We start from the raw sequence: 23,158 nt of genomic DNA, 5'->3' as shown, positions 1-23,158 counted from the left end.
ACAAATAGCATTTTGTTCAATCAGATGACTTTTAAATAAGTCAACTTGCATGATTTTGAGGTTTTGGATTCTGATTGGTAAAACATAACTTTGAAATTAGCTGTTCATTTTGTTGTCTGATAAAAATATTTTGTGAATAATTATTATCTAGGCTACCTTTTTGTCATTGTTTTCATGGGGTTTAGGGACAGAATATTTTTGATAATTACTATGTAACCATAAGGAAGCTGAGAATGTAGAAAGGAGCAGAGTAAGTAAACATTAGATACACGATCCTCAAAGGTTATTTACAGTAAAGAATAAGAAAAGGAGATGAGCTTTGATGGTATATTAAGATGAGTGATTTCCATGTGATAGTTCAAGTCACTAGGGTATATTTCACTGGTGTGTTTGTGTGGGGGAAGAGCACTTCCTTATCTTCCTTCAAAGTTTGGATTTTCAGTGCTAGTGGTCGAACCAGCAACAGACACAGCCAGTGGTATCTCTGTGGCCCCTGGTGGGATGCCTACAGATCTCTGCCTCTTGCCTCATGGCCTATTGGAATCTTATCAGTGTTGTCCTCGGGTGCTGAACTGCAGCTCCTGTGGGGGTGGCATCTTTACCGGTAGGCTGCCTCCAAAAATCAGAGCAAGGGAGAGAGAGTTTTACTGGCCACGTTAACTGGCTTTCACCATTTAACATCTGTATTTTCTCCTGAGTCCTAAAGTGGTGGGTGTAGTATTGATGGAAACAGGGTAACAGTTTAATGTGACGCCTAACGTGGGTGGCCCAGGTGCCTAAAGAGGGAAGAGGAAAACCACGAGAAGGGATGACTTCTTGCCCTCCCAGCCTCTGCCCGTGATGTGGCCTGTGACAGCTCATCCAGTTCTGTTTCCTAGAAGACCTTCCATACATTATTGATTACATTCTCATTGGGGAAGCAAGTGGGAGCTTTTATCTGCATCTCTCACCAGCGTGGAATGGTGCCTGGGCTGTATTGACCGGCTATGGGATATGCTAGCGGTCACAGTTGTCTTTTACGAAGAAGAGCACCGAGTGACGCTGGTTGTCATTCTAGCTCTGCTGTGTGGCAGCGTAAATAGTCCCCTTTCTAACCAACCTGGTGGGAAAAGTCAATATCCCATCAGCAGAGGAGGTAAACACATCAGGAGCTGTGTCCCCTCTCTTCCTCCCCTGCTCCTTATTACCGCAGCTCTTTAAATGTGCTCTCCCCAGTCATCAGATGCATTTGTGTCATTCACATGCACAGGGTTGCCAGCCTGCAGCTCTGGCCTGCCGGGAGGCAGCCTTGGGGCCTTTGTTGTGTATTCTCAGACTCCGATAATTAGAACTTTCAAATTGTCTTTCTATAGTCCCTTAATGATGCATCTCTCTCTCTCTCTCTCCTCTCTCTCTCTCTCTCTCTCTCTCTCTCTCTCTCTCTCTCTCTCTCTCTCTCTCTCTCCTTCCTCTCTTTTTCCACCCCCTTTGGGCATTTAAATCCTCTACAAAACTTTTTGTTGCTGTTTTTGGAAAGGCATTGATGTAATCTAGAAAAGGTTGTGGAGAACAAATGTGAATGTGTAACTAAGGAACAAAAATCTTGAGACCGAGTTTTCATTTTCCTGGGTTTTGTGGACTTCAGTGGGGTTTTGCTTTCTGTGATTGACATCCTGTCCCTTCTGTGTTTCCTTCCCAATCCTTTCCTATTCCAAGGTGCTGGGACACTTCCCCCACCCCCACCCTCAGGCACCTTGGCACGGTGTCCAGGGCCCTCACTTCCAGAACAGCTGATTTCTGGGGCCTACCTTTCTCTATTCAGGAGCATTGGGTTGGGGGCAAGGGGTCAGAAGTGAAACTCAACTCCAAGTATGGACTGGGGGTTCTGGCTAGCTGGGGTTATATATCTATATCCCTGATTGCTTCTTGTGTGACCTTGGGCAGGTGACTTAACCTTCCAGTTTCCTAGGCCATAAAATGGGGATTAAAAAAAAAAAAAGAGTCAACTTCTCAGAATGCCTCATGGGGTTCCTGAGCAGCTTTGAACAAAGACTGCATCACCTTAACCATTCTGGGCAGGGTTAGATCCCCGAAAAGATCAGACATGTATATAGCAGCCCTACTGCTCTTTTCAAAGAATAAAATACAGAAGTAGCAGTCTCTGGGGAGGCAAAGGAAGGATCTTGTCTCTAGCTGTTTTTCTGTTTTCTCAGAACAGGAAAGCCAGGGATGAATGGGTGAAGTAACAGGATCCAGAGGCCTGGGCACTATATACAGTGAGTTCACACAGTATTGGCAAAAAAGAAATCTTGGCAATAGACAAGTACTCTCCAGGCAGTCCCCCTTAGCAGAGAGATGAAGACAGAAGGGACTAGGAGAAACTGACTAGGCCCAGTGATCTGAGGAGTATGGGTTGGGAGGCACAAGGAATCATAGCTTCTTTCCTTTGAGACCAGGTACTTACAGCCACATGCAGACTTCACATGCAATTGCATGCCTGTGAAAGTGGAGCTTACCTTGTCTGCTGCACGTGGGTGTGCACCTGCGATTCGCATCAGTAAAAGGTGGCCCCAGCCCAGGTACTAAGTCAGCTTTGTGTTGAGAAGTGATAGGCCAGCAGGCAAAAGGAAGTCAAGCTTTAACAGAGGAATCTTGGGCACCCCAACATTGGACTGGCTCTAGGAATACCCTGAAGATTATGAGGAACTCAGAAACATAGAGTTGCAGACCCAATCTATACTCCCTTTTCTAGTGCCTGAGAACTATCAAATGGTCTGTAAAGAAGAAACTTAAAATTTTTTTATTTGTTCTTTTTAGTTATACATGACAGTAGAATGTATTTTGACTATTATACATACATAGAAGAAGAGACTTCTAATGCTTTTATTTTTATTTCACTTTAGAAAAATTGAAGAAGCAGTTTTTTACACCCAAAGTTCTTCAGGACTACAGAAAACTCAAGAACACAGCCGAGCAGTTCTTGTCCTGGAGTGGCTACTCTGAAGTGAACCTCAGCAAACTCTTCGCCGATTGTGCTGTGAAGTCCTAAGGGAATCCACAAGCGAATGAGGAGGGCTAGTTGCAAATCCCAGCTTCCTGAGCACCTCTACTCTGGCCCTAACTGCTTCTCCGATATCTTGCTTTTCCCTTAAGGACTGCATCTCATGTTCACGTGGGATGTGAACTAGAAGGAGGGATTGCAAAAATATTTCATCTGTCATGCATCAAAGAAGATCCCGTCTTCATGTTATGATATACCACTGAGCTCTTCCCCATGTCCCTAAAGACCTAACATATTGGGAACTGGGTTTCTAGGAGAAGGAAATTGCTATTTTAATTGAAAGTGGCTGAGATGTAAGTGACCCTGGACTTTGCCCCAGGGCTGTAGTAGAGGTGTTCCCCAAAGAGAGGATTCTGCAGCCCAGCAGGAGCAGTAGTAACATTTTGCCTTTTCACATGCCAATTAAACACAGTCTAAATTCAGATGATTCCTCAGCTACTTGCTATAGAAGTGGCTGTCTTTTTTAGTCTTGTCTTTCAGATAGGTAGTGGATGGCAGGGGAGATATAGAATCCTTGCACTCAAAAATAAACAGAATGGACTCTATTGAATTGCTCCAAAATCCAACACACACACACAGACACTGAACAGGTGTTTTACATTTACACACACCCACACTTAAATAGAAAGTTTAGGTAAAAGTTTATACAACAGGAAAGCACATTTAAAATAATATAGGACATCAAAGGGCTGGGGATGTAGCCCAGTGGTAGAGTGCACTTGCCTAACATGCATGAGACCCTGAGTTCTGTCTTTAGCAGTGCAAAAAGAAAGTGTAGCATTTGGGATGAGGATCAATGTGTTGCTTTTGGCAAAGTGGGAGAATGGTTAATTGGCCCTGGTGCTTGCTATTTTTCTTCATTTTCTTCAGAATGGTGCCTGCTTTGCAGCAGCAAAAAGTATTTCAATATGTCAATCTTTCTTACATTATTGGTAAGATTGTACTAACAAAATATATTTCCCCTTGTATAACTATGCTGTGTTTTAAAAATGTTTACCTATGTGTTTTTTATAAAGGAGAGTATGCTGTACTTTATACTTAAGAATAAAGTTTTTCTAAAGGGAAAGCAATTGCAATGAATTCTTATTGGGCACAAACAATTGACTACAGGGACAGCAAGGAATACTGTTTGACTGAAGGCTACCCCCTTCCCAAACCTCAACCCACTTTTTTTCATTGCAACTGAGATTAGAACCCAGCTCATAGATTATTGCAAATGGCAAGGCCTTTGAATGTTCTGAATTTTAGAATTCAGGAAAATTTCTGTGGACTTTGGATCCTTTAAGAGATAAGATGCAAGCTCTGGGAGTATAGCTCAGTGGTAGAGTGCTTGCCTAGCGTGTGGGTTCCATCCCCAGCACACACACACACACAAAAAGGTGAAGTATGGGGCCTGGTGTTATAATAGCTCAGGGTAGAGCAGTGCTTAGCATGCACAAGGCCCTGGTTTGATCCCCAGCACCAAAGAGAGACAGACATAAGGTATGGTTTCTAATGTGACTTTGTGGACTTGTACAACCAAAGGGAGTTAAGCCAGGAGCTCCATGGTGTCTCTTGAAAAACAAAGCTCATTTGTTTTCTCCCTGGGAGAAAGGCACCAAACATAAAGGTCCCCTAGGGAAGGAATACTTGTTAAGTAGTGGAGATGAAGCCACCTTTCAATCTGGCTTTGCCTTCTCTTTTTGCTCCCTCCCTTCTCCCTTCAGTCTCTTACCTATCTCCTGTCCTCTTGCTCTTACACTCAAGTTCAAAGTAGAAATACTTTGGGATTAGGTTCCTGTTGATTAATTAATTGGTACTAAAAGCTCTGCAGTCAGTTACAAGTTGGAGGAAACTAAGGGATTGATGTGATTTTATTGCTCCTTTGGTCAATTCTGATAATTGCTATTATATAAGTTTATAGAGATAGTTCTCCATGGATGCTTCTAGAGCCACTCCCCCACTCACTTTCTAAAGAGAAGGCATATTTTCCTTAATTTCTGAGTCCTGGAATTACATTGATTATAAGAATTATCCTGAACTTGGTCATCTAGAAACTCCAAAAGACTTAAATAATGCCTCACTAGTTTATTTCTTGTCACTGCCTCTAGATTGTAATCACTATGAGGGTAGGGACCACTTATATAGAAGATCTATAGAAAATCAGACATTTCTAAGTACAGTCACCAAAAAGAGGTACCTCAGGATTCCAGAACTTTATGGAAACTGCAACTTGAAGAATTACAATGGATCTCTGTTGGAAGATTGGAATATCACCTACTCGCTTTTCTCTGAGAAAGGTCACTACTCCTTCCTTTGCCTTGATTGATAGCATACTGGGTAGAATTGGTGCAGATATGTTGCCCACTGCTTTTAAGGGGAGAAAGCTGCCTACCCATCTTTCTCCATGGGGCTCTCTGGCATAGGTCTTAAATGCTAAAAGAGAATGAATGGAATAAGCTAGATTCATGCTACCCAGGGGTCTGGATTGTTTAAAAGGGGCAGCAGTAATACGAAGAGGGACAGGACCCAGAGCAGCCACGTGGTGCAGTTTTTAAGAGAAGCCAAGAACCTGACTATTCCATAAAGTTTCTTTATTCCTAAACCTTCGCAACTGATATTTTAGAACAAAATTTGAAACATTGTGTGGGCCAGACCTCTGGGTTAAAATCTATCTGAGCCAGTTGGGAAATGGTACTCTAAAAGGACCCTGCTGTGCTTAGAGCCCCATGCCCCTGAAAAGGACACCTGTTCTATTTAATTTAATTTAGGAACTAAGATCTAACCTACAACAGATCCTTGCACATCAGCTTGTCTTGAGCACAGTTTACTAACCCTCAACTCTCCTTCATATGAAGGTAGATAGAAGAGGCCTGTAAAATTTTAATTTGACTGAAAAATAGATGGAGTTAATTTTAAGGCTTGCACAGGATGTGGGGGCTAATCAAAGTTTGCAGATTAGAGTTCAGATGCTGAAAGGGAATGAATTCACTGTCCTTCACCACCACCCCTTTCTCCAACCTTTGCCACCTCTTAAAGCCAACACACACACATACACACCTTGAGACACATTTTTTCAAACATCATTGAAAGTGAGTTTGGCAGAAGATGCAAAAACAAGAAAACTCCAAAAACAGATTTCCTTATCTTTGTCAGGGTTTTATGAAAAACATTAAGCCTCAGACCCTCTTGTCAGGATCCTCGGCCCCTCAATTACATGCTATTTGATGCTGCCATTCCAAATTTGAAGCTGCATTTTCCTCTCTTTTCTCTCTCCCTCTCCCTTTCCCTCATATCTGTCTGTCTGTCTCTCTTTCTCTCTCTCTCCCCTCACCTAAATATTTCTTAATTGAACGGTTTGTGGTAGAGCTTCCTTATAGCAGTTTAATAGATTAACTCATCTGAGCCAGCCTCAAATTTCAGATTAAAATTCCTTCATCCCGAAGGCAGCATTATCAGGTTGTTGGAGGCTGTTTTCAAACCTTGGTTTTGAATAGCAGCGGCTCTGCATTAATTTAACCACTAAGCTAATAAGTAGGTTTCGTTTTGTTATGCTAAGCTTTATTGCTTTTCTTTTGATCAGAATGGTGTTGTTGAGCAAAGCAGCAGACAAGGCATTCTTTGATGAGGGAATTAGCGCTCCATTCTTCCTCTATTATTCATAGCGCAGTGGAATATGTAAGTACCTGAGGGTGTCAAAGGAGCGCAGGTTCTATTGCAAAGTGCTCGCCTTGTTTCTCTCAATAGCTGACTATGAGATGATAAACCGCTTAATACACTGTGCTAATTGGATGAGAGCAAAAAGAGATGGGAATTAAGGCGAGGCAAAAGGAGAAAGTGCAACCAGCCTTCAATTCACTCTTTCACCACTTTAACAGCACCAAAGGAGGCACAAGCTTTCTATAAGCAGACTAGAGGTTTTGTGCAGAGATAAAATGAACGTGTTAGTGGATTCAAGTAATACACTAATTATTGCACAGTATAAATACCACTACTGGTTTTATAACAGGGAGGTAAACTTCTTTTGAGAGGGTTATAGGATTGCTTGGCAGTGGTGTAGAACCTAATAAGGGCCCAGAGTAATAACCCCCTGGATTAACAAAATTGCTGCTTGTAGAAGTATGATTCAGGCTTTTACGAAGATTTCCGGAGAATGAATAAAAATGACTGAATGACATTTCTTAATGTATAACTGGTAATCGCTCCCTTTTCTTTAAAGGAAAAAAATGTATACTTCAAACTGGACCGTTAATAACGTCCAGGGACAACACTACTTTTTCCTTTGAAAAATGCTTTTTCCCCCCTGTCAGGTAGCGGGTTTTCTTTTCCCCCGCCCCCCAGCCAGGCTGCCACTGTCAGTTAAATATGCAGTTGCTCTGGGGAACTCTCTGTTCCAAAATACCATTTTAGGCTCCATTTAAGACCCCCTTCATTCAGACACACTCACTTTTGTGTATACACATACACACATGCTCATGTACATTTTTTTTCCTCTAAAAGCAAGTTAGGCTAACCCATGTATAATTTCCTCTCCTCCAACATCAGCCCTTTTTTTCTATCCTAGAAAGATCTCCACACTCAAAACCATACTAAACAGAGAACTACAGGTGCTTTGACTCTTGGTATTATAAATCAAATGCAACAATAATGAATGTTTGCCCCAATCAGGAGGGGCAGTAACAAGAAAGGGGAATTGATTAGGGCCCAATCCCAGTAACTTTAGGTTAAGACTGAGTTTCCCTTCAACAATCACTCATCCTAATTCATCCTCTTGCTAACTTCCTCACCAGACACTTAAGATGTCTGCCCTCACCACTGCCCACAGCCTAGACCATGGGTGACTGAAGAACACTTTTGCTAATATGCCAAATGCCTCCTCCGGATCTGGTTAACCTGTGTGAAAATGTAGCAAATTAACTTACCCTTTTTCCTCAATCTTCCCACAGAGGCCCTAATAGGGCTTCCAATCACCCTTTCCCCAAAAATACTGTGGGGGTGGCAATGGGAAAGCAGGTGTTGGGCCATTCTGCCCTGGGCATGATAGGAGACAGTCATGCCATGAACTGGACTCTCCTGGACACCCCAGGGCTCCACATGTCCTCCTCCATGGTGGAAGAGGTTTGCTTAAGGTTGGGGGTGGGGTCAGCCGCTCCCAGCATTGTGACTGAGTTCCCAGATATTGGGGCCAAATTGGGTTGCCATTCATTAATAATGCTCACAATAAGATTAAATCATTCTGGAAAATCTCATAAAATCCCCCTAAGTACGCTCCAGTGGCTCTTTCCAATCCCCATCATTCAGCACTTGGGGAGGTTTGGAAGGAGAAGAAAATTGGTTTCTTTGCTTTTAATGCTGCTTTGAAAAGATACTCAGAGTTTGTCATGCGTGACATGTCACATGTTTAATGTGGACTTGCTGGAAGTCAGGGGGTCTTTAGCGTGTGATATTTATGGGGAATATTAAGTGCAGAATGAGGTCCCTCCAGCTGGGGAAAGTTGAAAGAATAGGAGGCCCAGGACCCAGCTTGTTTTCGGCATCAGAATGACATAGGATTAAGAGTTTGTAAAACAAGGCGAGGGGTTCTCATTGGCCAGTAATAAATGTAATCCTTGGAGGTAATTTCACGCAATTTGCTTCTGCTCCATGGAAGGGTCAAATGAGAAAAAATGACTTAAAAAAGGGTTCATTAACAGGAAGAATGGTACTGTTTCTCGTATACCATCCAACTGGCAGCCTGGAAGGGAAAAAAGAAGCCTTACTAAACAAAAAGCTGAAATCAACGGAAAATTGATATCGACCACCAATAAATAAATAAATAACTCCCTCCTTTCCTCAGGCGTCTCTGGCACTCGGCTATCTCCTCCTCAGCGGCCCTGTCCACCCTAGGGAAGCAGCTTGCCCTAGGGCAGAGTCTGTGGAATCTGAGGGTCTGAGACTTTCAGGCCTGGAGGAATGCCCTAGAAAGTTTCCACCCAGCCTTACTAAACCTGGGAAAGGAGTGTGAGGTGGAGTGTAGGTAGAGGCCCCTTCCCATGCCCCAGGCCGGCCACCTGCCTGTGAGTACCGCCCTGGCGAGTCCCCAGCTAGGCCATCATAGAGGGGACCCACCCGAAAGCCAAAGTCCCAGAAAGAGTTTCAGGCGGGCGAGCTGGGCCCAACACTCCCCAAGCAGAGCCTCCAGACGTCTGGACCAGAGCACCACAGCTGCTGGGCCTGCTGGTCACCTCCCCAAAGGGCCATTGACCTCTGCCCGACCCTACACCTTCCCCTCGGCCTGTACACTCGCGCCGCGCCCCAAGTCGCCACTGGACCCTGCCCGCCTCCTTCCAGAGCGCACGAGGAGTCCGACCGGCCCTGGCCACGAGACAGGCCCGCGCCCCCCGAATGGCCCGCGGCGTGGCGGGACGGCTGGCCCCAACTACTCCGCGAACCGCGGTAGTCACGCCGCGGCAGCCCCCCCCCCCCCACCGCCTGCCCCTCTCCCCAAAGGTCCGGCGCGCTAATTACTGCAAATTGAAACTAATTAAGCTTCTCTTCCCTTTCCCATCACCCTGGGAGCATTGGCGAGACCCAGCCCCCGCGGGCGGGCTTCCACCGAGCGGTCACCCGAAGGGGCGCTGGAAGGGCCCTGGGGAGGGGGAAGCTATGGTTCCCGCCACGGGGAGGAGTGCGCCGAGCGGGTTAAGGATCGCAAATCTGTTTGGGTCTCCTCACGAAACCAGAGTTGTTTGGATTTTTAAAAATGTATACATTTCCTAATGCCTGGATAAGTGATGTAATGACATTTGTCGAGTTAAGATCTGCCACTTGGATACCCCTCGCTGCCTTTCCATCATCTTTCTTGCGTGAGCTCTCTCTCCTCTCTTCTTTCTCTCTCTCTCTCCCTCTCTCTCCCTCTCCCTCTCTCGCTCTCTCTTTCTCACTCTCTCTCTTCCCCTCTCTCCTCACTCTCTTTCGCTTACTCTCTTTTCTCCCTCCCCTCCCTCCCTCCCTCCTCCCAGTGAGTGTACCGTGGAGCCCGCCCCCTCGGAAGCCAGCGCCTTGGCTTCTAGCTCTCGCCATTACCTGTCATCTCTCTCGGACTCCGCACTTCTTTGCTACGTGGCACTTTTCACGAACAGCTTCCTTAGCCTTCCGATCCAAGACTCTCTCTCGCTTCAAATTTCTGACACCACCGACAACAACGCCTACATAACCCCCACCTACCATAAAACCCACCCCACCTCCATAGCCTAGGACCCCAAGTTCCAGCTGTGACACGACCAGGGAAGTTGAGATGAGTGTGAAAGCACAGCGGCTGCGTCCTTAACCTTTGTAGGAAACCCGATCCCTTGGAGGACTGAATTCAAACCAGGGGCCTCTGCCAGGAAAATGCTTGTGCAGATAAATCCAGGAGGTGCCTGGGCGCCGGAACCCACCCCTGGCCCCCATCAAGGGCCCTTCTACTGTCCCCTCATCGCCTACATAGAACATTCACACTTCCTTTTGTTAAACATATATTTTTTTTTATTTTGAGCGTGACACTTCTCCACTAGATAGCAAGGAAAAGTGGTAACAATTACACATTACACAAAAGTACTGTACCATTGCCTTTATCTTGAAGGTTTCGGAAGCCTCTACAGTTAATAAGTTAAATAAAGAGCTTGAGTACATAAATATTTGTCTAGGAACCCTACCGTATCTACAACACAGTAAGAATCTACAGGAGGACAAACTTTTACCATACCACGCTGAGTGCAATTGCGTTATAACATTTCAAATATACAAAGCTCTGTTCTTTTTTTTTTTAATAACAATGGTATGTACAGAATCAATAATCACAGTTTGGTGACTTCAACAGTCCATATTCTAGCAGAGTATTTCCCTTTGGTTTGATATAAAAACCTTGGTTGGTGTATGATAAAGAAGAGAACAAGAACAAGACGCCCCTTTCCTTTAAGTGCACTGTTAACTATCTTACAGACTCGCATTCGCTTCCCTGGCCCTGGCTTCACGCCGGGCCCGCGCTGGGGAGATGAACTTAGAGCGCAAAAATGCTATTAAAAAAAAAGCTAAGTGGGGTGTCAGGAGAAGAGATTGGGCTTTTTAACATTTTAACTTCAATACCAGGCGTCTTGGGGAGAAAACCTCCCCGATATTTTCAGTAAAGAATGGGAGAGAATGGACGTTCGAGTTGGAGCGAGGTTGGCAGTGGCAGGGGCAGGGGCGGGGGCGGGGGCGGGGGCGGGTGGAGAGCCAGCCGAGGAGGTGCCACGTCCGTAAGCGCCAAGGGCTGCCTTGCCCGCGTCCAGGCTGCTGCGAAGGCGGCTGCGCTCTCTCAGTGCCATCTCGGGAGTGTGCTGGTCCTCTGTTTCCATTTGGTCTTGAGTGGTGCTGAGTGAGGTGACCTTTCGGGACGCGCCTGGAGGCGCGAGGGTGGAAGGCAGCCTTTAGCACACCTCCTTGCCCGTGCTGGTGCCCGGCAGGATGTTGAGCTGCGTGAGCTGCGCCGCGTGCTCCTTGGCCTTGAGCCTCAGAGCCGCTATGCTAGAGGCGCGTCTGTCTGCGGCTGCAGTGGCCGGATCAGCCAGCGCACCCGATGCCACCGCGCCCTCCACCGCGGGTGTGGGCTGTCGCAGGAGCGCGGCCGCAGTCGACGCGCTGGTCAGGGGGGCCATGGTGGAAAAGAGCCTGCAGGGAGAGCAAACAGCGCGGTCATGGCCTCGGGAGCTGAGTGCAGTGCCTGGGAAGGCTTTTCCCTCAGCCACACCAGCGGAGCAGAGGGGCGCTGAAGGCGCAGAGGGGCGCAGCCCCAGGGGTGCCGCAACTCAGGCCCCAGGTGGGCCGCGAGCTGAGGAGTAGCAGAGGGCACGGGTGGAAGTTGGAGCACACTGGGAGGCCTTTACCGGAGCAGAGACTCAACCCGGAAAGGAAAAAATAAAAATAAAAAAAAATAAAGGACCAGATATTCCCGGAAGGGCCAGAACCCCAACCAGAGGCAGGCCCCGAGGCCAAAACCCCTAGGGTCCAACTGCGGCGGATTTTGTGCTTTCTCTTAAGAAAAGGGGTGCATTCCAAGGCCTGGTGTTCCAATTAAACTATTTGCCTGGAGATCACGTGGAGAGAAAAGAGGAGAAATAGAGATAGAGATAGAGAGATAGAGGAAGGAAGGAAGGAAGGAAGGAAGGAAGGAAGGAAGGAAGGAAGGAAGGAAGGAAGGAAGGAAGGAAGCTAAGATCTATGCTGAAGACTTTGATATCTCTCCCCTACCCCGTCCCTTCTCAGCTCAAGATGTATACCCTGGAAAAGGTGGCCTTGCTTGCTGACCTTCCGGTGGACCAGTGCAGACCCAGCCGCCCTCCAGAGTGGGACTAAGAGGTGGGTGTCTGGCCAATACCGGCGGGGTGAGGATGAAGGGCGCCCTCCTGTTGATTTCCGCTGGGCACGCGGCTGTGACCCACCCGCAGCCCCACGCCCTAGCGAGGCGACACTCTCCCGCCGCTTAGCCTGTGCCTTTTCGGCCTCTTGCTCCAGAGAGCCCCAGGCTCGCGACCCCAGGGCGTAGCGCAAGATGATGCCCAAGCCTGGGATGTATGCCAGCGCTAGCGCCACCGCCTCTGGGCGGCGCCGGGATTGCTCCGTGGTGCTTCCACCCTTTCCACACTTTACCGCCGACCTGCGCCCCAGGCCCCCACCCCCACCACCTCTCAGGGGCCTGCAGGCTTTCCCAGTAATCCCCAGAGCTCTGGCTCCAAGCCCCCGCCGGGCCAATCCATGATTTCCACAATTAGAAATGAGCCCACCTGGGCTCACGGAGCCCCAGCTCCTCCTCCCAAGCCCACTCTGCATTTCCTGCTACCCCCATCACCACCCTCTTCCAGCCTCTCTGAACCCCGGTACTGCAGTCGTGGTTCCCTTGGTTTTAGAAGTCATTTCTTGTCAAAGGGGAAAAGTGGGGAGGAGACCCAAAACTTTAATTTTTCTTTCCAAAAAGAAATGATATTATGTGAGAGGAGGGGGGCGTACCATGTGCTGGTTCCACTAGGTAAACTGAGTCACTAACTTCACTTCAGTGCACTTGCTGTTTATTTTATCGGTTTGTTACAAGACACTAATTTTACTTAGTCTTTTTTTTTTTAAATTTATCTAAGATGATTTTTGTTAAGTAGCTGCGCAGTTGGATGAATCTATTATGCCTTTGTTCTCCCTAAGAGAGATCATTGAAGCTGCATTCAGTTTTATTTTCACTGCACTTTCCAACTTAATACATCCCTCCTTTGTTTCTTTGTCTGTGTGATTATACAGATTTTTAAATTTCATCACTCGGTGTTCATTTAAAGAAAGGGAGTTATAATATACGGTGAACTGTTTCTTTTATTTCGTTGTCTTGTGCCGCTGTGGGGGTTGGAGGTTGCATATATGGGGGTATCATTGGCAGCAGGCCACTTGAGTGACAAGGAAGATAGGGTCTGGGGAAGAAGAAATAATTCTTCGAACCCAGAGGGCCTCCTGGCTCCAGGGCTCTCCGCTCCAGGGCTCTCGGCGGAGATCAGGAATATGTTCCTCAGGCTGCCAGGCTTTGGGCATGTGGAAAGACTTTTGCAAAACTTGAAGTCATCCCTGCTCTGCAGTCTACACTTGAGGGCACTCATACCACCAATGGCCAAGGCTGTTGGCTGCCTTGGAATGGTACCTTTACAGCTTTCATTGAACACTCCTGGTTGTCACCGTTGTTACTGCCAACTCTCTCCCCTTTCTTGCTCAGTCCCTAGTCATTCCCTTAAGAACCCACATTTCCTTTTCCAAGTCAAAATTACAGAGTATTTTCTTTGGCTTAAGTCTTTGAGGCTGGGCCAAAGAAAGATGTGTGTAGCCCCCTGTTAGTCTCCTGCCACCTCCCTGACCTCAGCCTCTGTGTGTATGAGAGAGACTGAGGCCATGCATTACCTGCCGAATGCTGGGCTGATGAATGCCGGGTGCCGGAACACGGCGGCTCCCAGGAAAGTGCTCAGGCCCAGCGGCGCCCCGCTGGGCGGCAGGCTGGCCGAGCCAGGAGGCGGAGGTAGGCTCGGGAAGGCGGCGGCGGCGGCAGCGGCAGCAGCCGTCCAAGCTGAGTCTAGCGCAGGGTGGTGCGGGGGAAAGGGGCTGGCATCCAGGTAGGGGCTGAGCGGGTGGGTGGCCGAGAGCGGCCCGGGGAAAGGCAACCCCGGGGGATGGGTCTGCGCACCAGCCTTCTCCCGCTTGCGCCACTTAGCGCGACGGTTTTGGAACCAGACCTGTAAGGTGCAGAAAGCCTGGGGTCAGCATGGCTCTGGGCACTTACTAGACCCTTCCCCGCGCCGCGGCCCCTCCCTCCCTTCTACAGTGCCCAGGCCCATCTGGTCTCTCTTTGGCCTGGGGTTGTTCTCTGACACACCTGAGGCCAAAGTAGATTGAAAAGGAACCCAGATTTAAAGAGAGCAGGAAACACAGGACAAGCAAATCATTTGTAGCAGGTATTCCAATTAGCCCTTTAAGTTTAAGGAAAATGGGTTAGTGTATTTAGACATGGGAACACCAAAGTTTCAATGTCTGGGCTGCCTCTTCCTTGCTGCACGACTTCAGGTGGGCTACATATATATCTCTGAATCTCAGTTTTCTAATCTGTAAAATGGGAACAATAAAATGGGGAAAATAAAACTTTTTTATAAGGTTGTTATGAGGAATGAGTAAGGCAAATGAAAGCACCTTCAGAGGTGACTCTCAAAAATAGGCAGCCACCAAGTGATGAATGACAGGTCTGTTTTGCTGCATATCAGCTATTTTCACCTATCTCAGGTTTACCCAAGAGCTGGCAAAATCCCTGCTCTGTACTGAAATGGAAAGCAGGAAGGAGGCTCACTTATTCTTTGTAGAAATATTTATCGAATACCTAAGTGCACTGTGTTGGGTTCTAGGGCATGGGAAATGATGGGAGAGAGGAAATAAATGTTCACAATAATTAGCAAACAGGTATATATTTTAGGGGCTAGTTCTCCTTAAAATGAAATGGGCATGGACAAATAATACCTGAGCATATAGAAATCAGAGGGCAAGTTACAAGTAGACTTTTCCCACCTTCAGAGCTAATAAGTCTTTTATTTCCCTTTGGGAATGTGGTTTAAATAGGTTATTTAAATAGATAGCTCTAGGCTTGGGGGAGGTTTTCAGCCAGGTATTTTCCTAATTGTTAATAAGAAACAGTTTTAATAGAGACCTTTACCTGAAACATGGCAGCTACCATCATCTAAAAATAACCCCCAAGAGCATGAGATTATTTTTATGTGACCTGCTTATCACACCCACAGCTGAGAAGATATGCTCCTTCTCCCCTGAAGGCATTAATATCTTTAGAACTCGGTTTATGACTGCACACAAGTCTAAAAATTAAGAATGAACTCCAGGGCTATACAGAGTTATATTAAAATATAATGTAAACTATACCAGAGGAATATGTTTAACATTTTAAAAGACATTCACTTCCTTCAAATATCTACCCTGGGGGTTGTCTAGCAACTAAGCTTGGTTTGACTTCTAGACAGCCACCCAGGGCAAGAAAAATCAAGAACTTAAATCAGTTGATTACTTAAATTTCTGCTGAAAAAGGGCCCATCCATTACATTCCACAGCCTTCAAATAATCTATTTGTGAATTGCAGAAACACTCTAGTGTGGAGATTCAGAGGCTTGAAAAAGTTAGACTGTAGATAGGACCAGGCTGGGTGGGCAGCTTTTGTGCATCCAAATCTGTCTAGACGAGAATATCCACCTGCCACCATGATTGCAATGAGTAAAGGAGGGGAATGGGGCAGTGGAGGCAAAATGCCCTTAAAGAACATGAAAACCTTTACAGACTCAACTGCAATTATCAAGATGTCCCCCTGCAATTCCTCATTATTGAATTAATACCTCTGAGGCCCCCCAAAGGTAAACGAAAGGACTCTAATAATTCATATTCACTTAATTACATCTTCTCCAGTGAATAGGAGGAGAGCAGAAGGGGAGGGGGCGCTCTCTTTCTTTTTAAAAGTTATTTAACTTTCCCACGACTTGTTCCCCTGAGCTGAAAATGCGGAGTTGCTGTCACATCTCTGTTTGACAATGGAGAAATGTGTCAACAGAAAGGAGGGGACAGGCCTCATCATTAGCCCTCTAATGCAAGAAGCTGTTGTGTATTAAATGAGCCATATGGAATTTATTGTGCTTTATCAGCGCTTGATTTTGACTGTAAAGTGATTCACTCAGCTCCTAACCCAGGGACATCTGTTTTCTGTTGGCCATCGGGGCTGCCTGGTGTTGATCGTCTCTTTGGTTATGAGGCCTGGGTTCGGAAATGCACTCTGGTATGGGGCTGCAAACACCTTTAATAGCATTGCACTCACTCCCTATTAGATCAATGTGGGCTCATTGCTATAAAAAATGGGAAATCAAATAGCATTAGCCAGCTCCTTGTGCGGGGTGGAGGGGAAATCAAACAGCATTTTGCCTTCAAATGGCCCTGTTTGTTCTAGCACTAAGTGGGCTTTTATGAAGCCCAATTGGAGACTTAATCGCAGCCAAATACCTGCTTGGAGCTGAGCGGATTTGTCTAACAACCAAATCCATGCTCCATCCCATTATTTCAATCAGGAGAAGTCGGATCATGGATTGTTTTCTATAGGAGCCTTGGGACTGGGGACTCCTGAACTGTAGTCTCAGAGACTATAAAACCCCTGTTCTGAACTTGGACTCCTTTCTCAGGCTCCTAAACCCAGAAATATTACTCTCCCACCTCCCAAGTCTTAATTTTTAAATATCTTTGTGTGTGTCAGTGCTTGGATCTACTTTTCTGGTTATGCTTCTCTTCCTGTTATGAAGGGGCTCTCACAGCCCCCCAGTTCATTAACCCATATCTCTCTTCCATTTATCCCCTAGCCTTCTTCCCTCCCTTTTTCCCTGTTTACAGCTCACCTGGACTCGGGCCTCAGTCAAGTCCAGTCTCATGGCCAGTTCCTCCCTATAAGAAAGCAACACACAGATAGGTCACTACAGGCCCCAGCAACTCCCTCTCAGCCACTTTCCCTCCTCCAGTCCCCTGCCTGCCTGCTCCACCCCAGTACATGAGCATGTCATCTCTTCACCACTGGAGTGCCTACTATTTGATTGAAGGCATAAAACCACAACATATTGCTAGATATAGAATATTATATAACATACTCAAGTGTGACAGGGATGGCTTCTTGGTCTATAATTCTACAAACTTGGACACATGGATTCTCTCTCTCCCTTAGGCCAGAGTTAGACAGAAAATACTCTCATACACGTGCATGCACGTGTGTGTATACACACACACACAACCACACACACATAGTCATCACAGTTCTTGTATTGTTTTGTCCTAATACTAAACACAGGAAGAGCTCAACACTCACCTAAAGAAATATTTTTCTGCCCTCTTGGTTTCATTCTGCCTTTTTCCTTTAAAAAATGTATCTCCTCCCCTTTCCTCTTTTTCTCTCTCCCCTTTTCAGTTCTCTGCCTTTCCCCCATCTCTCTCTCCCCCGCCTTCCTCCCTCCCTTACCCCCTTAGGTCACAGTCCCTATTACCCTCTGGAGATATGTTAAGCTTGTTAAGAGTTCAGTGGGGTAATTTTTCGATTAAACAAAATTCTGCGTACCTCCTGACTCCAGTGCCCACTACAAACCCTGCCCATCTCAGGGGAAGTCAATTTAGCTGAAACCCTACCCCGTCATTGCAGTTATTACTGCGACAATTAAGGCAAATAGGAAACCATTAAGATGCTGTAAAATGGCTTACGACCTGTTTACCTAAAATATGAGCGCGCAGAGAATAATTGGCTCTCCGCTCGCTAATATGAAAGAGCCCGGGTTGCCCGAGCCTGGAGCCCTGGCTCTGCGCTGCCAGTAGGCCTCCTGTCCACACCTGAAACTTCAGCACCTGGAGAAAATCGGTTCTCTAAGCGCTTTGCTTTGCCGCCTGTTACAGTGAGCACTAGCAAATCTAAATCTACACTTCTGACTAGCAAATCTAAATCTACACTTCTGGCTGGCGCCAAGGGGCTGACTCCTAGGCTGGTAAGAGGTGGGGGTGGGGTAGCAGAGAGGAGCGGCTCCTCCTCACGCACTTTGCCCCCCCCTCTAGCTAAAAAAGGGCGGACCTGGATACCAACTGACACCAGTTCATTTCTTCTTTTGAAATACACATGTTTGATAAATGCAAAAAGCCGGTGGTCTAGTGAGCTATTTGATAGTACACACTGATTTTTAAATTTATTTCCTTTTTTAAAGATAAGGATGGGACTAGGTGACAACGGGGAAGACCAAGTTAAGCTCAAGGGACAATCAAATTTAAATGCCCACGCCCTCATTAAATCCTCTATATTTTCTTGCTTCTGGTTTGGAGTTTGGCAATGGCCAGACCAACTATAATTTGGAGTTGATTCAGGCCTTCTGGTTCCTAAGAAGAAATGTATCCTCTAGTTCAAAGGGACAGGCAAGTTTCTCTAAAATGCACGTTGAAAATCTACACACGTTTCCTGCGAAGGAGCTGCTTGCTTGACAAGTCCTGCGCCAGGCAGACACCGGTTCCCTTTCTCTTCATGGAGGAAGTTTGCCCTAACCCTGGCTCCTCTTCAGCTGAGCTGAAACATTGGCCTTGGGGTGGGAGAGAAAGGCTCCCACCTGCGGGCACCCCCAGATCAGCTGAGTCTCAGTTATCCCAAAAGCACATCTTCCCCCACCCCCAAAACTCAGAGCAAGTGGGAAATAGAGCAACAACCACCTCGCAAGCCGGCTTGGACACTTGTCCAAAGAAAATTTTCCCCAACTACTTGCCTCTTTGCCGGGCTTCCATTAGTCATTGTCTGTTGAGAAAACCCGTTTACAGTAAACACACACTGGGTTAATCTGGGGGGAGGACAGAGACCAGAGCGGGAGACTCTGGCTAATGCCACTCAGGTGTAGAGACACCAAACACTGTCCAATTCCGACTTCCTTCGGTTATTTCAGGAGTCCTCAAATGACAGTACTCGGATCTTTTTAAAGACCTCCTCTGCAGGCACTGGGCTCCAGACTCACTGCAAACAGTGTAACCGATACCCACCAGACTCCTGGGACACCAGGCAGGGATGATGAGCGCACAGTACAGTGGCCAAAAATAGCCCTTTCTCTATTCTGCCGAGTGACCGCGGGTAGTACTCCCTGCACCTCTCCGGGGACCTGGCGAGGACTGAAAAGCCCTAAGCAATGCGTGTGCGTGCCTCCCCAAAGTGGCTTAGTCTGGTGCTCTAAGGAAAGGCTCTTTTCCTTGAACTGAAACTTGTAATTGGGAAATTTTAAACTGGAACTACCTTAGGAAGAAGAGAAACTATCCCAGCTTAAACTTAAAGCCCAGAATGGGGGTGAGGGAGTGGGTAGTTTTAGATGAGCAAAGGTAGGTGTTTGGAAAGGCACTCCTCGGCAAAGTCAAGAGCAAAGTGACTGCCTAGAGTCTGGGGCCCCTCCCTTCCTGTCAGCCCTCTCAGAGTCCCGCGCGTGCCCTCCCGCCATTGCCATTGCCACCGTGACCATCCTGCGCTTATACCTGGTGAAGACGTCGGGATAGTGCGTCTTCTGGAAGGCTCGCTCCAGTTCCTCCAGCTGGTAGCTGGTGAACGTGGTGCGGTAGCGCCTCTGCTTGCGCTTCAGCAGCCCCTCCTCCGAGTCGCTGCCCGCGGACAGGCAAACGCTGTCCTCGCCGTCCTTGCCCTCAGCGTCCTCTGGATGCAGTAGCAGCTCTTCCTTGGGCGACAGCTCCCCGCCCTCGGTGGCCACAGCGGCGGCAGCAGCTGTGGCCACGGCACCGGTAGCGGCCACTGCGCAGCGCCGGGGCTCCTTGAGCAGCGCGCGGGCATCGTCCTCCAGCAGCTCCTCCTCATCATCCTCCAGCAGCTCCTCTTCCTCCTCCTCATCCTCCTCATCCTCCAGCAGCTCCTCCTCATCGTCCTCAGCGCCCGCGCCGCCACCCGCCGCTGGGGCACTGCCGGGTCCGCCGGCCGCGCCAAGGCGCTCGTCAGGGTGCGCAACACCCCCCGGGCCGCCCAGCTCGTCCAGCGCAGGCGGCGGCGGCACGAAGGGCGCCCCATTCTCGCGGTACGACTTGCTGCGGCTGATGCTCACCTGCGGCGCCTGGCTGATCTTGAGCGTGTCCCAGGCGGCGGCGGCCGCGGCGGCCGCGGCCACCGCGGCCCCAGCGCCGTCCGGCCGCTCCCCCGGCCGCGCGGTTGGCGGTGGCGGTGGAGGGGCCTCCCCCCGGGGACCCGCGGTGGCCGTGGCCGCCGCGGCTGCCGCTGCCGCCGCCGCTGCCGCCGCCGCCGCGGCGCCCTGGAGGAGGCGGCCCCCGCCTGGGCCATAGAGGCGCCGCAGCTTGGGCGGCAGGTGCAGCTCTGCCTCGAACGGGGCACCGCTGCCCTTGGGGGAGCCTGCGGGCAAGGGAGAGTAGTCAGCGAGCCAGTGGGCCAGGGCGTCCCCGCCAGAACCACCGCATGTGGCCAACCCTCTGCAACTCCCTTCGTGCCTATGCTTAGGCACACACAGCCCCAGGTCCACCAGGCTCCGACTGGCCGGCTTCCCCACTTTTCTTGCCCTTTCTTCTTTCTTTGCCCCTCTTTCTCTTGTTTCCTTATTTTTTCCCATTCTTCCTCTTTCCCTTCCCTCGTTCACTCTGCCATTTATTTCCCCTTTCCTTATCTATTCCTCTCGCTCCCTCCCTCCCTTTTTTCTTTCCTTGCCTTCCTTCTTTCTCCCCTCTTCCTTTCCTTATCTCTTTCGCTTTCTCTCCCCTTTCCTTTATCTTTTTGCGTGCTTTCCCTTCTTCTCCTCCCTTTCTTCTTTCATTCCTTTCTCTTTGCCCTCGCCCACTCTCCCACTTCTTTTTTTCTTCACATTTGGGCCAGGGGACCATCCGAAACATCCAATAACTTTTTAAAAAATTGCCAGTACTCTGAAAACTTTGCGCACGACCTCTGCCCGCTGCTCCGCCACAGGGGCGCGGGCTGGTAAGAGGGGCGCTGCCCCGGGGGCGACCCCTGCGGGGCGAAGAAGCCGTGTGGCCCAGAGCTAAGGCCGCGCCCCAACAGTTCACAGCGGGAGGGGCCGGGGTCCTTACACAAAATGGCAAAGAAAAATAATCCTGGCAAAAATGTGCTGGGAAAGGCCTGGAGTCGGGACAGAGAGGGGGGTGCAACAGGCACAGGCCGCTCCTTCCCTTCGAGGAAGTGGCTGGCACAGGTGCCACTTCAGGCTAAAAAAAGAAAAGGAAAAAGTCAGTTTTATTTTAATCGGCCCCTTCTCCACCATCAGGTCCTGTTTTCCAAGCAGCATTGTGGCTGGACCACGGGTTTCAAATTTTAAAAGAAACGAACAGTTCTTTCCTAGCTATACCTCTGCATTCCAGCTTAAGGCGAAACTTGAGAGTAACAGGTTCGGGGCAAAACGACAGTTGTTCTGCAATTTTTAATTTTAGAAAATAAAACATTTTAAACATCTCAACAGCTCAATTCTTTAAAAAATAACAAAGCAGAGAAAAAACAGCACCCAGAAGCCACACATTTCATAAATTTTAAATACAATAAAGAGCATTGGGGAAATCCCAGGGAAATGTTTTTTTTTTTTTTTTTTTTTTTTTGGAAAGCTTGGTTAAGAGATCACAAGTAATGTACAATTAAAAAAAAAAAAAAGGAAAACACCATGTGAAAAGAAATTTTCTAAAGAGAAAAGGCCAAGGGCTCACCCTGCCTGGAGACCCCCATTCACCAGCGTTTGGGGTTCTTGTCTTCATCAAGTTGTTTCCATGAGGGTCTAAGAGAGCATCTGCTATTTCTGCGACATCAGCTCTCTTCAGAGTACACCCAAGGCCAACAAAAGGGGTATTTAAACTATCTAAAGACTAACGCGGCCGATAATCTACAAAGTCCCAAAGCGAAGCTGGGCTTCTGCTTTCTCTGGAAGCATAGGGAGGGAGAGACAGCCCCCAGTGAGATATTCATTGCTCTTTGAGGCACCAGGCCTCAGAGTTGTCCCCTCTCCTTTCTTCCACTCCAACTTCACAACCCCCCAGGCCCCTGGCTCCCGAACATCAAACATCCAGTGCCCAGTGCCCCTTGCAGGTGCCTGATGGGTGCAGCCTTACCTTGCACGGCCTTTTCCTGGTCAGCGCGGCTGGCCAGCGGGGCAGGCAAGCTCTGCGCGGCTCCCAGCAGCCGCATTTTGCACGGGCTTCTCCGGCCCAGGATGCTGTCGATGCAGTAGGAGGATAGTAAAGTTGGAGATTTACTTTTGCACTCGGGCCTCTCGGAGCAGCCCTCCTCCTGGTACTGATTGCTCATGGTTGGGGCTTTTTCCCTGGGCGCAGAGAGCGGACTGTTGGCTGTCTCTCCCGGCGGGTGGGATGGATGGGTGTGTGTTGTGGGTGGGGTTAGATGGCTGGTTTTAACGGATATTATTGCGATCTTTGTGCCTCTCTGTCTCTCTCGGTTGCCGGCTGCCGGCTCCCGCCCCTGCTCGCAGCCTGAGCTCGCCCTCTCCGCGCTCAGGACAAGCGGTAACAAGTGTAGTGAGCAGCGGGCGCGGAGCTCTGGAGTCTCTCTCCTCCACGTGCTGAGAGGCGCTTTCTGATTGGCTCTCGCTAGAGGCCGGGCTGCGTCGGGCTGCGGGCGCAATACAAAGCCGGGACTGGATTTCATAGGGGCCAGCGGGTTTGGGGGCGGGGGGAGGTGTAGCAGCGGGCACCACCAGAGTCAATTTTCTTTTCTTTCTCTCACTCTTTTTTTTAGGTTAACAACTTTCTATGTTTGCTACCCTTTTCCTTCATTTCCTTCTTTAAACCTTTAGGGTTGGCCCAAAGCTCTTGCTCATTAGGATGCCCGGTCTTTGAGTGCCACTTGGGCGTCACGCGCCCATCCCACCAGCCCAAGGACCTTGCTGGTTCATGTTCAGACAGACCTGACAGTTTTCAAAGCCGTTATTGCAGCCGGGACAGCGCTTTGACCTCATGGGTGCTCAGTCATCATCCTCTCTAGGCTGGCGGACCTCCGAGGTGTCAGGGTGAGGGCCGTGAGCAGACATCTGCCTTCGGGGCGTTTGGTTTTGTCTTGTGGCCCAACGC

General features: G+C 48.5%; 3 protein-coding genes across 9 annotated transcripts in view; 1 reads left to right on the top strand and 2 right to left on the bottom strand.

Moving 5' to 3' along the window:
- Positions 1-3,028, top strand: part of Pola1 (DNA polymerase alpha 1, catalytic subunit) — a 291,393-nt gene extending 288,365 nt beyond the window's left edge. The window contains exon 37 of the mRNA XM_077793905.1: positions 2,883-3,028. Coding sequence (XP_077650031.1) covers positions 2,883-3,028 — 146 coding nt within the window. The remainder of the gene's footprint in view (positions 1-2,882) is intronic.
- Positions 1-10,289, bottom strand: part of LOC113200355 (uncharacterized) — a 230,240-nt gene extending 219,951 nt beyond the window's left edge. For 5 of the 7 annotated variants that reach the window (XR_013342571.1, XR_013342569.1, XM_077793908.1 and 2 more), the window contains exon 1: positions 10,085-10,289. Coding sequence is in view for 3 of the 7 variants with exons in the window: in XM_077793908.1 (XP_077650034.1) it covers positions 10,085-10,091 (7 nt within the window). In the remaining 4 variants the exon portion in view is untranslated. Of the gene's footprint in view, positions 1-2,939; positions 3,025-8,401; positions 8,754-10,084 lie in introns of those variants that run through there. The other 2 variants (XR_013342570.1, XR_003303043.1) reach the window with 2 other exon arrangements.
- Positions 10,290-11,231: 942 nt separating this feature from the next.
- Positions 11,232-22,588, bottom strand: Arx (aristaless related homeobox). The gene is made up of 5 exons (XM_026413757.1): positions 22,184-22,588; positions 19,598-20,474; positions 16,966-17,011; positions 13,946-14,274; positions 11,232-11,689 (listed from the first exon to the last, which is right to left on the bottom strand). The coding sequence occupies exons 1-5, from the start codon at positions 22,377-22,379 to the stop codon at positions 11,449-11,451; spliced, it is 1,689 nt and encodes a 562-aa protein (XP_026269542.1). The 5' UTR covers positions 22,380-22,588; the 3' UTR covers positions 11,232-11,448.
- Between the last annotated feature and the right edge of the window lie 570 nt (positions 22,589-23,158).

The sequence above is a fragment of the Urocitellus parryii genome, chromosome X (genome assembly GCF_045843805.1).
Source record: "Urocitellus parryii isolate mUroPar1 chromosome X, mUroPar1.hap1, whole genome shotgun sequence".
Lineage (NCBI taxonomy): Eukaryota > Metazoa > Chordata > Mammalia > Rodentia > Sciuridae > Urocitellus > Urocitellus parryii.
This window is presented reverse-complemented; position numbering and strand designations above follow the sequence as displayed.

Coding starts and splice junctions, on each gene's coding strand:
- Arx (XM_026413757.1), bottom strand. CDS start 22,379: ATGAGCAATCAGTACCAGGAGGAGGGCTGCTCCGAGAGGCCCGAGTGC. Junction 17,012..19,597: donor TATCCCGACGTCTTCACCAG/GTATAAGCGCAG, acceptor GCTTTCTTATAG/GGAGGAACTGGCCATGAGAC. Junction 11,690..13,945: donor ATCAGCCCAGCATTCGGCAG/GTAATGCATGGC, acceptor CTCTCCCTGCAG/GCTCTTTTCCACCATGGCCC.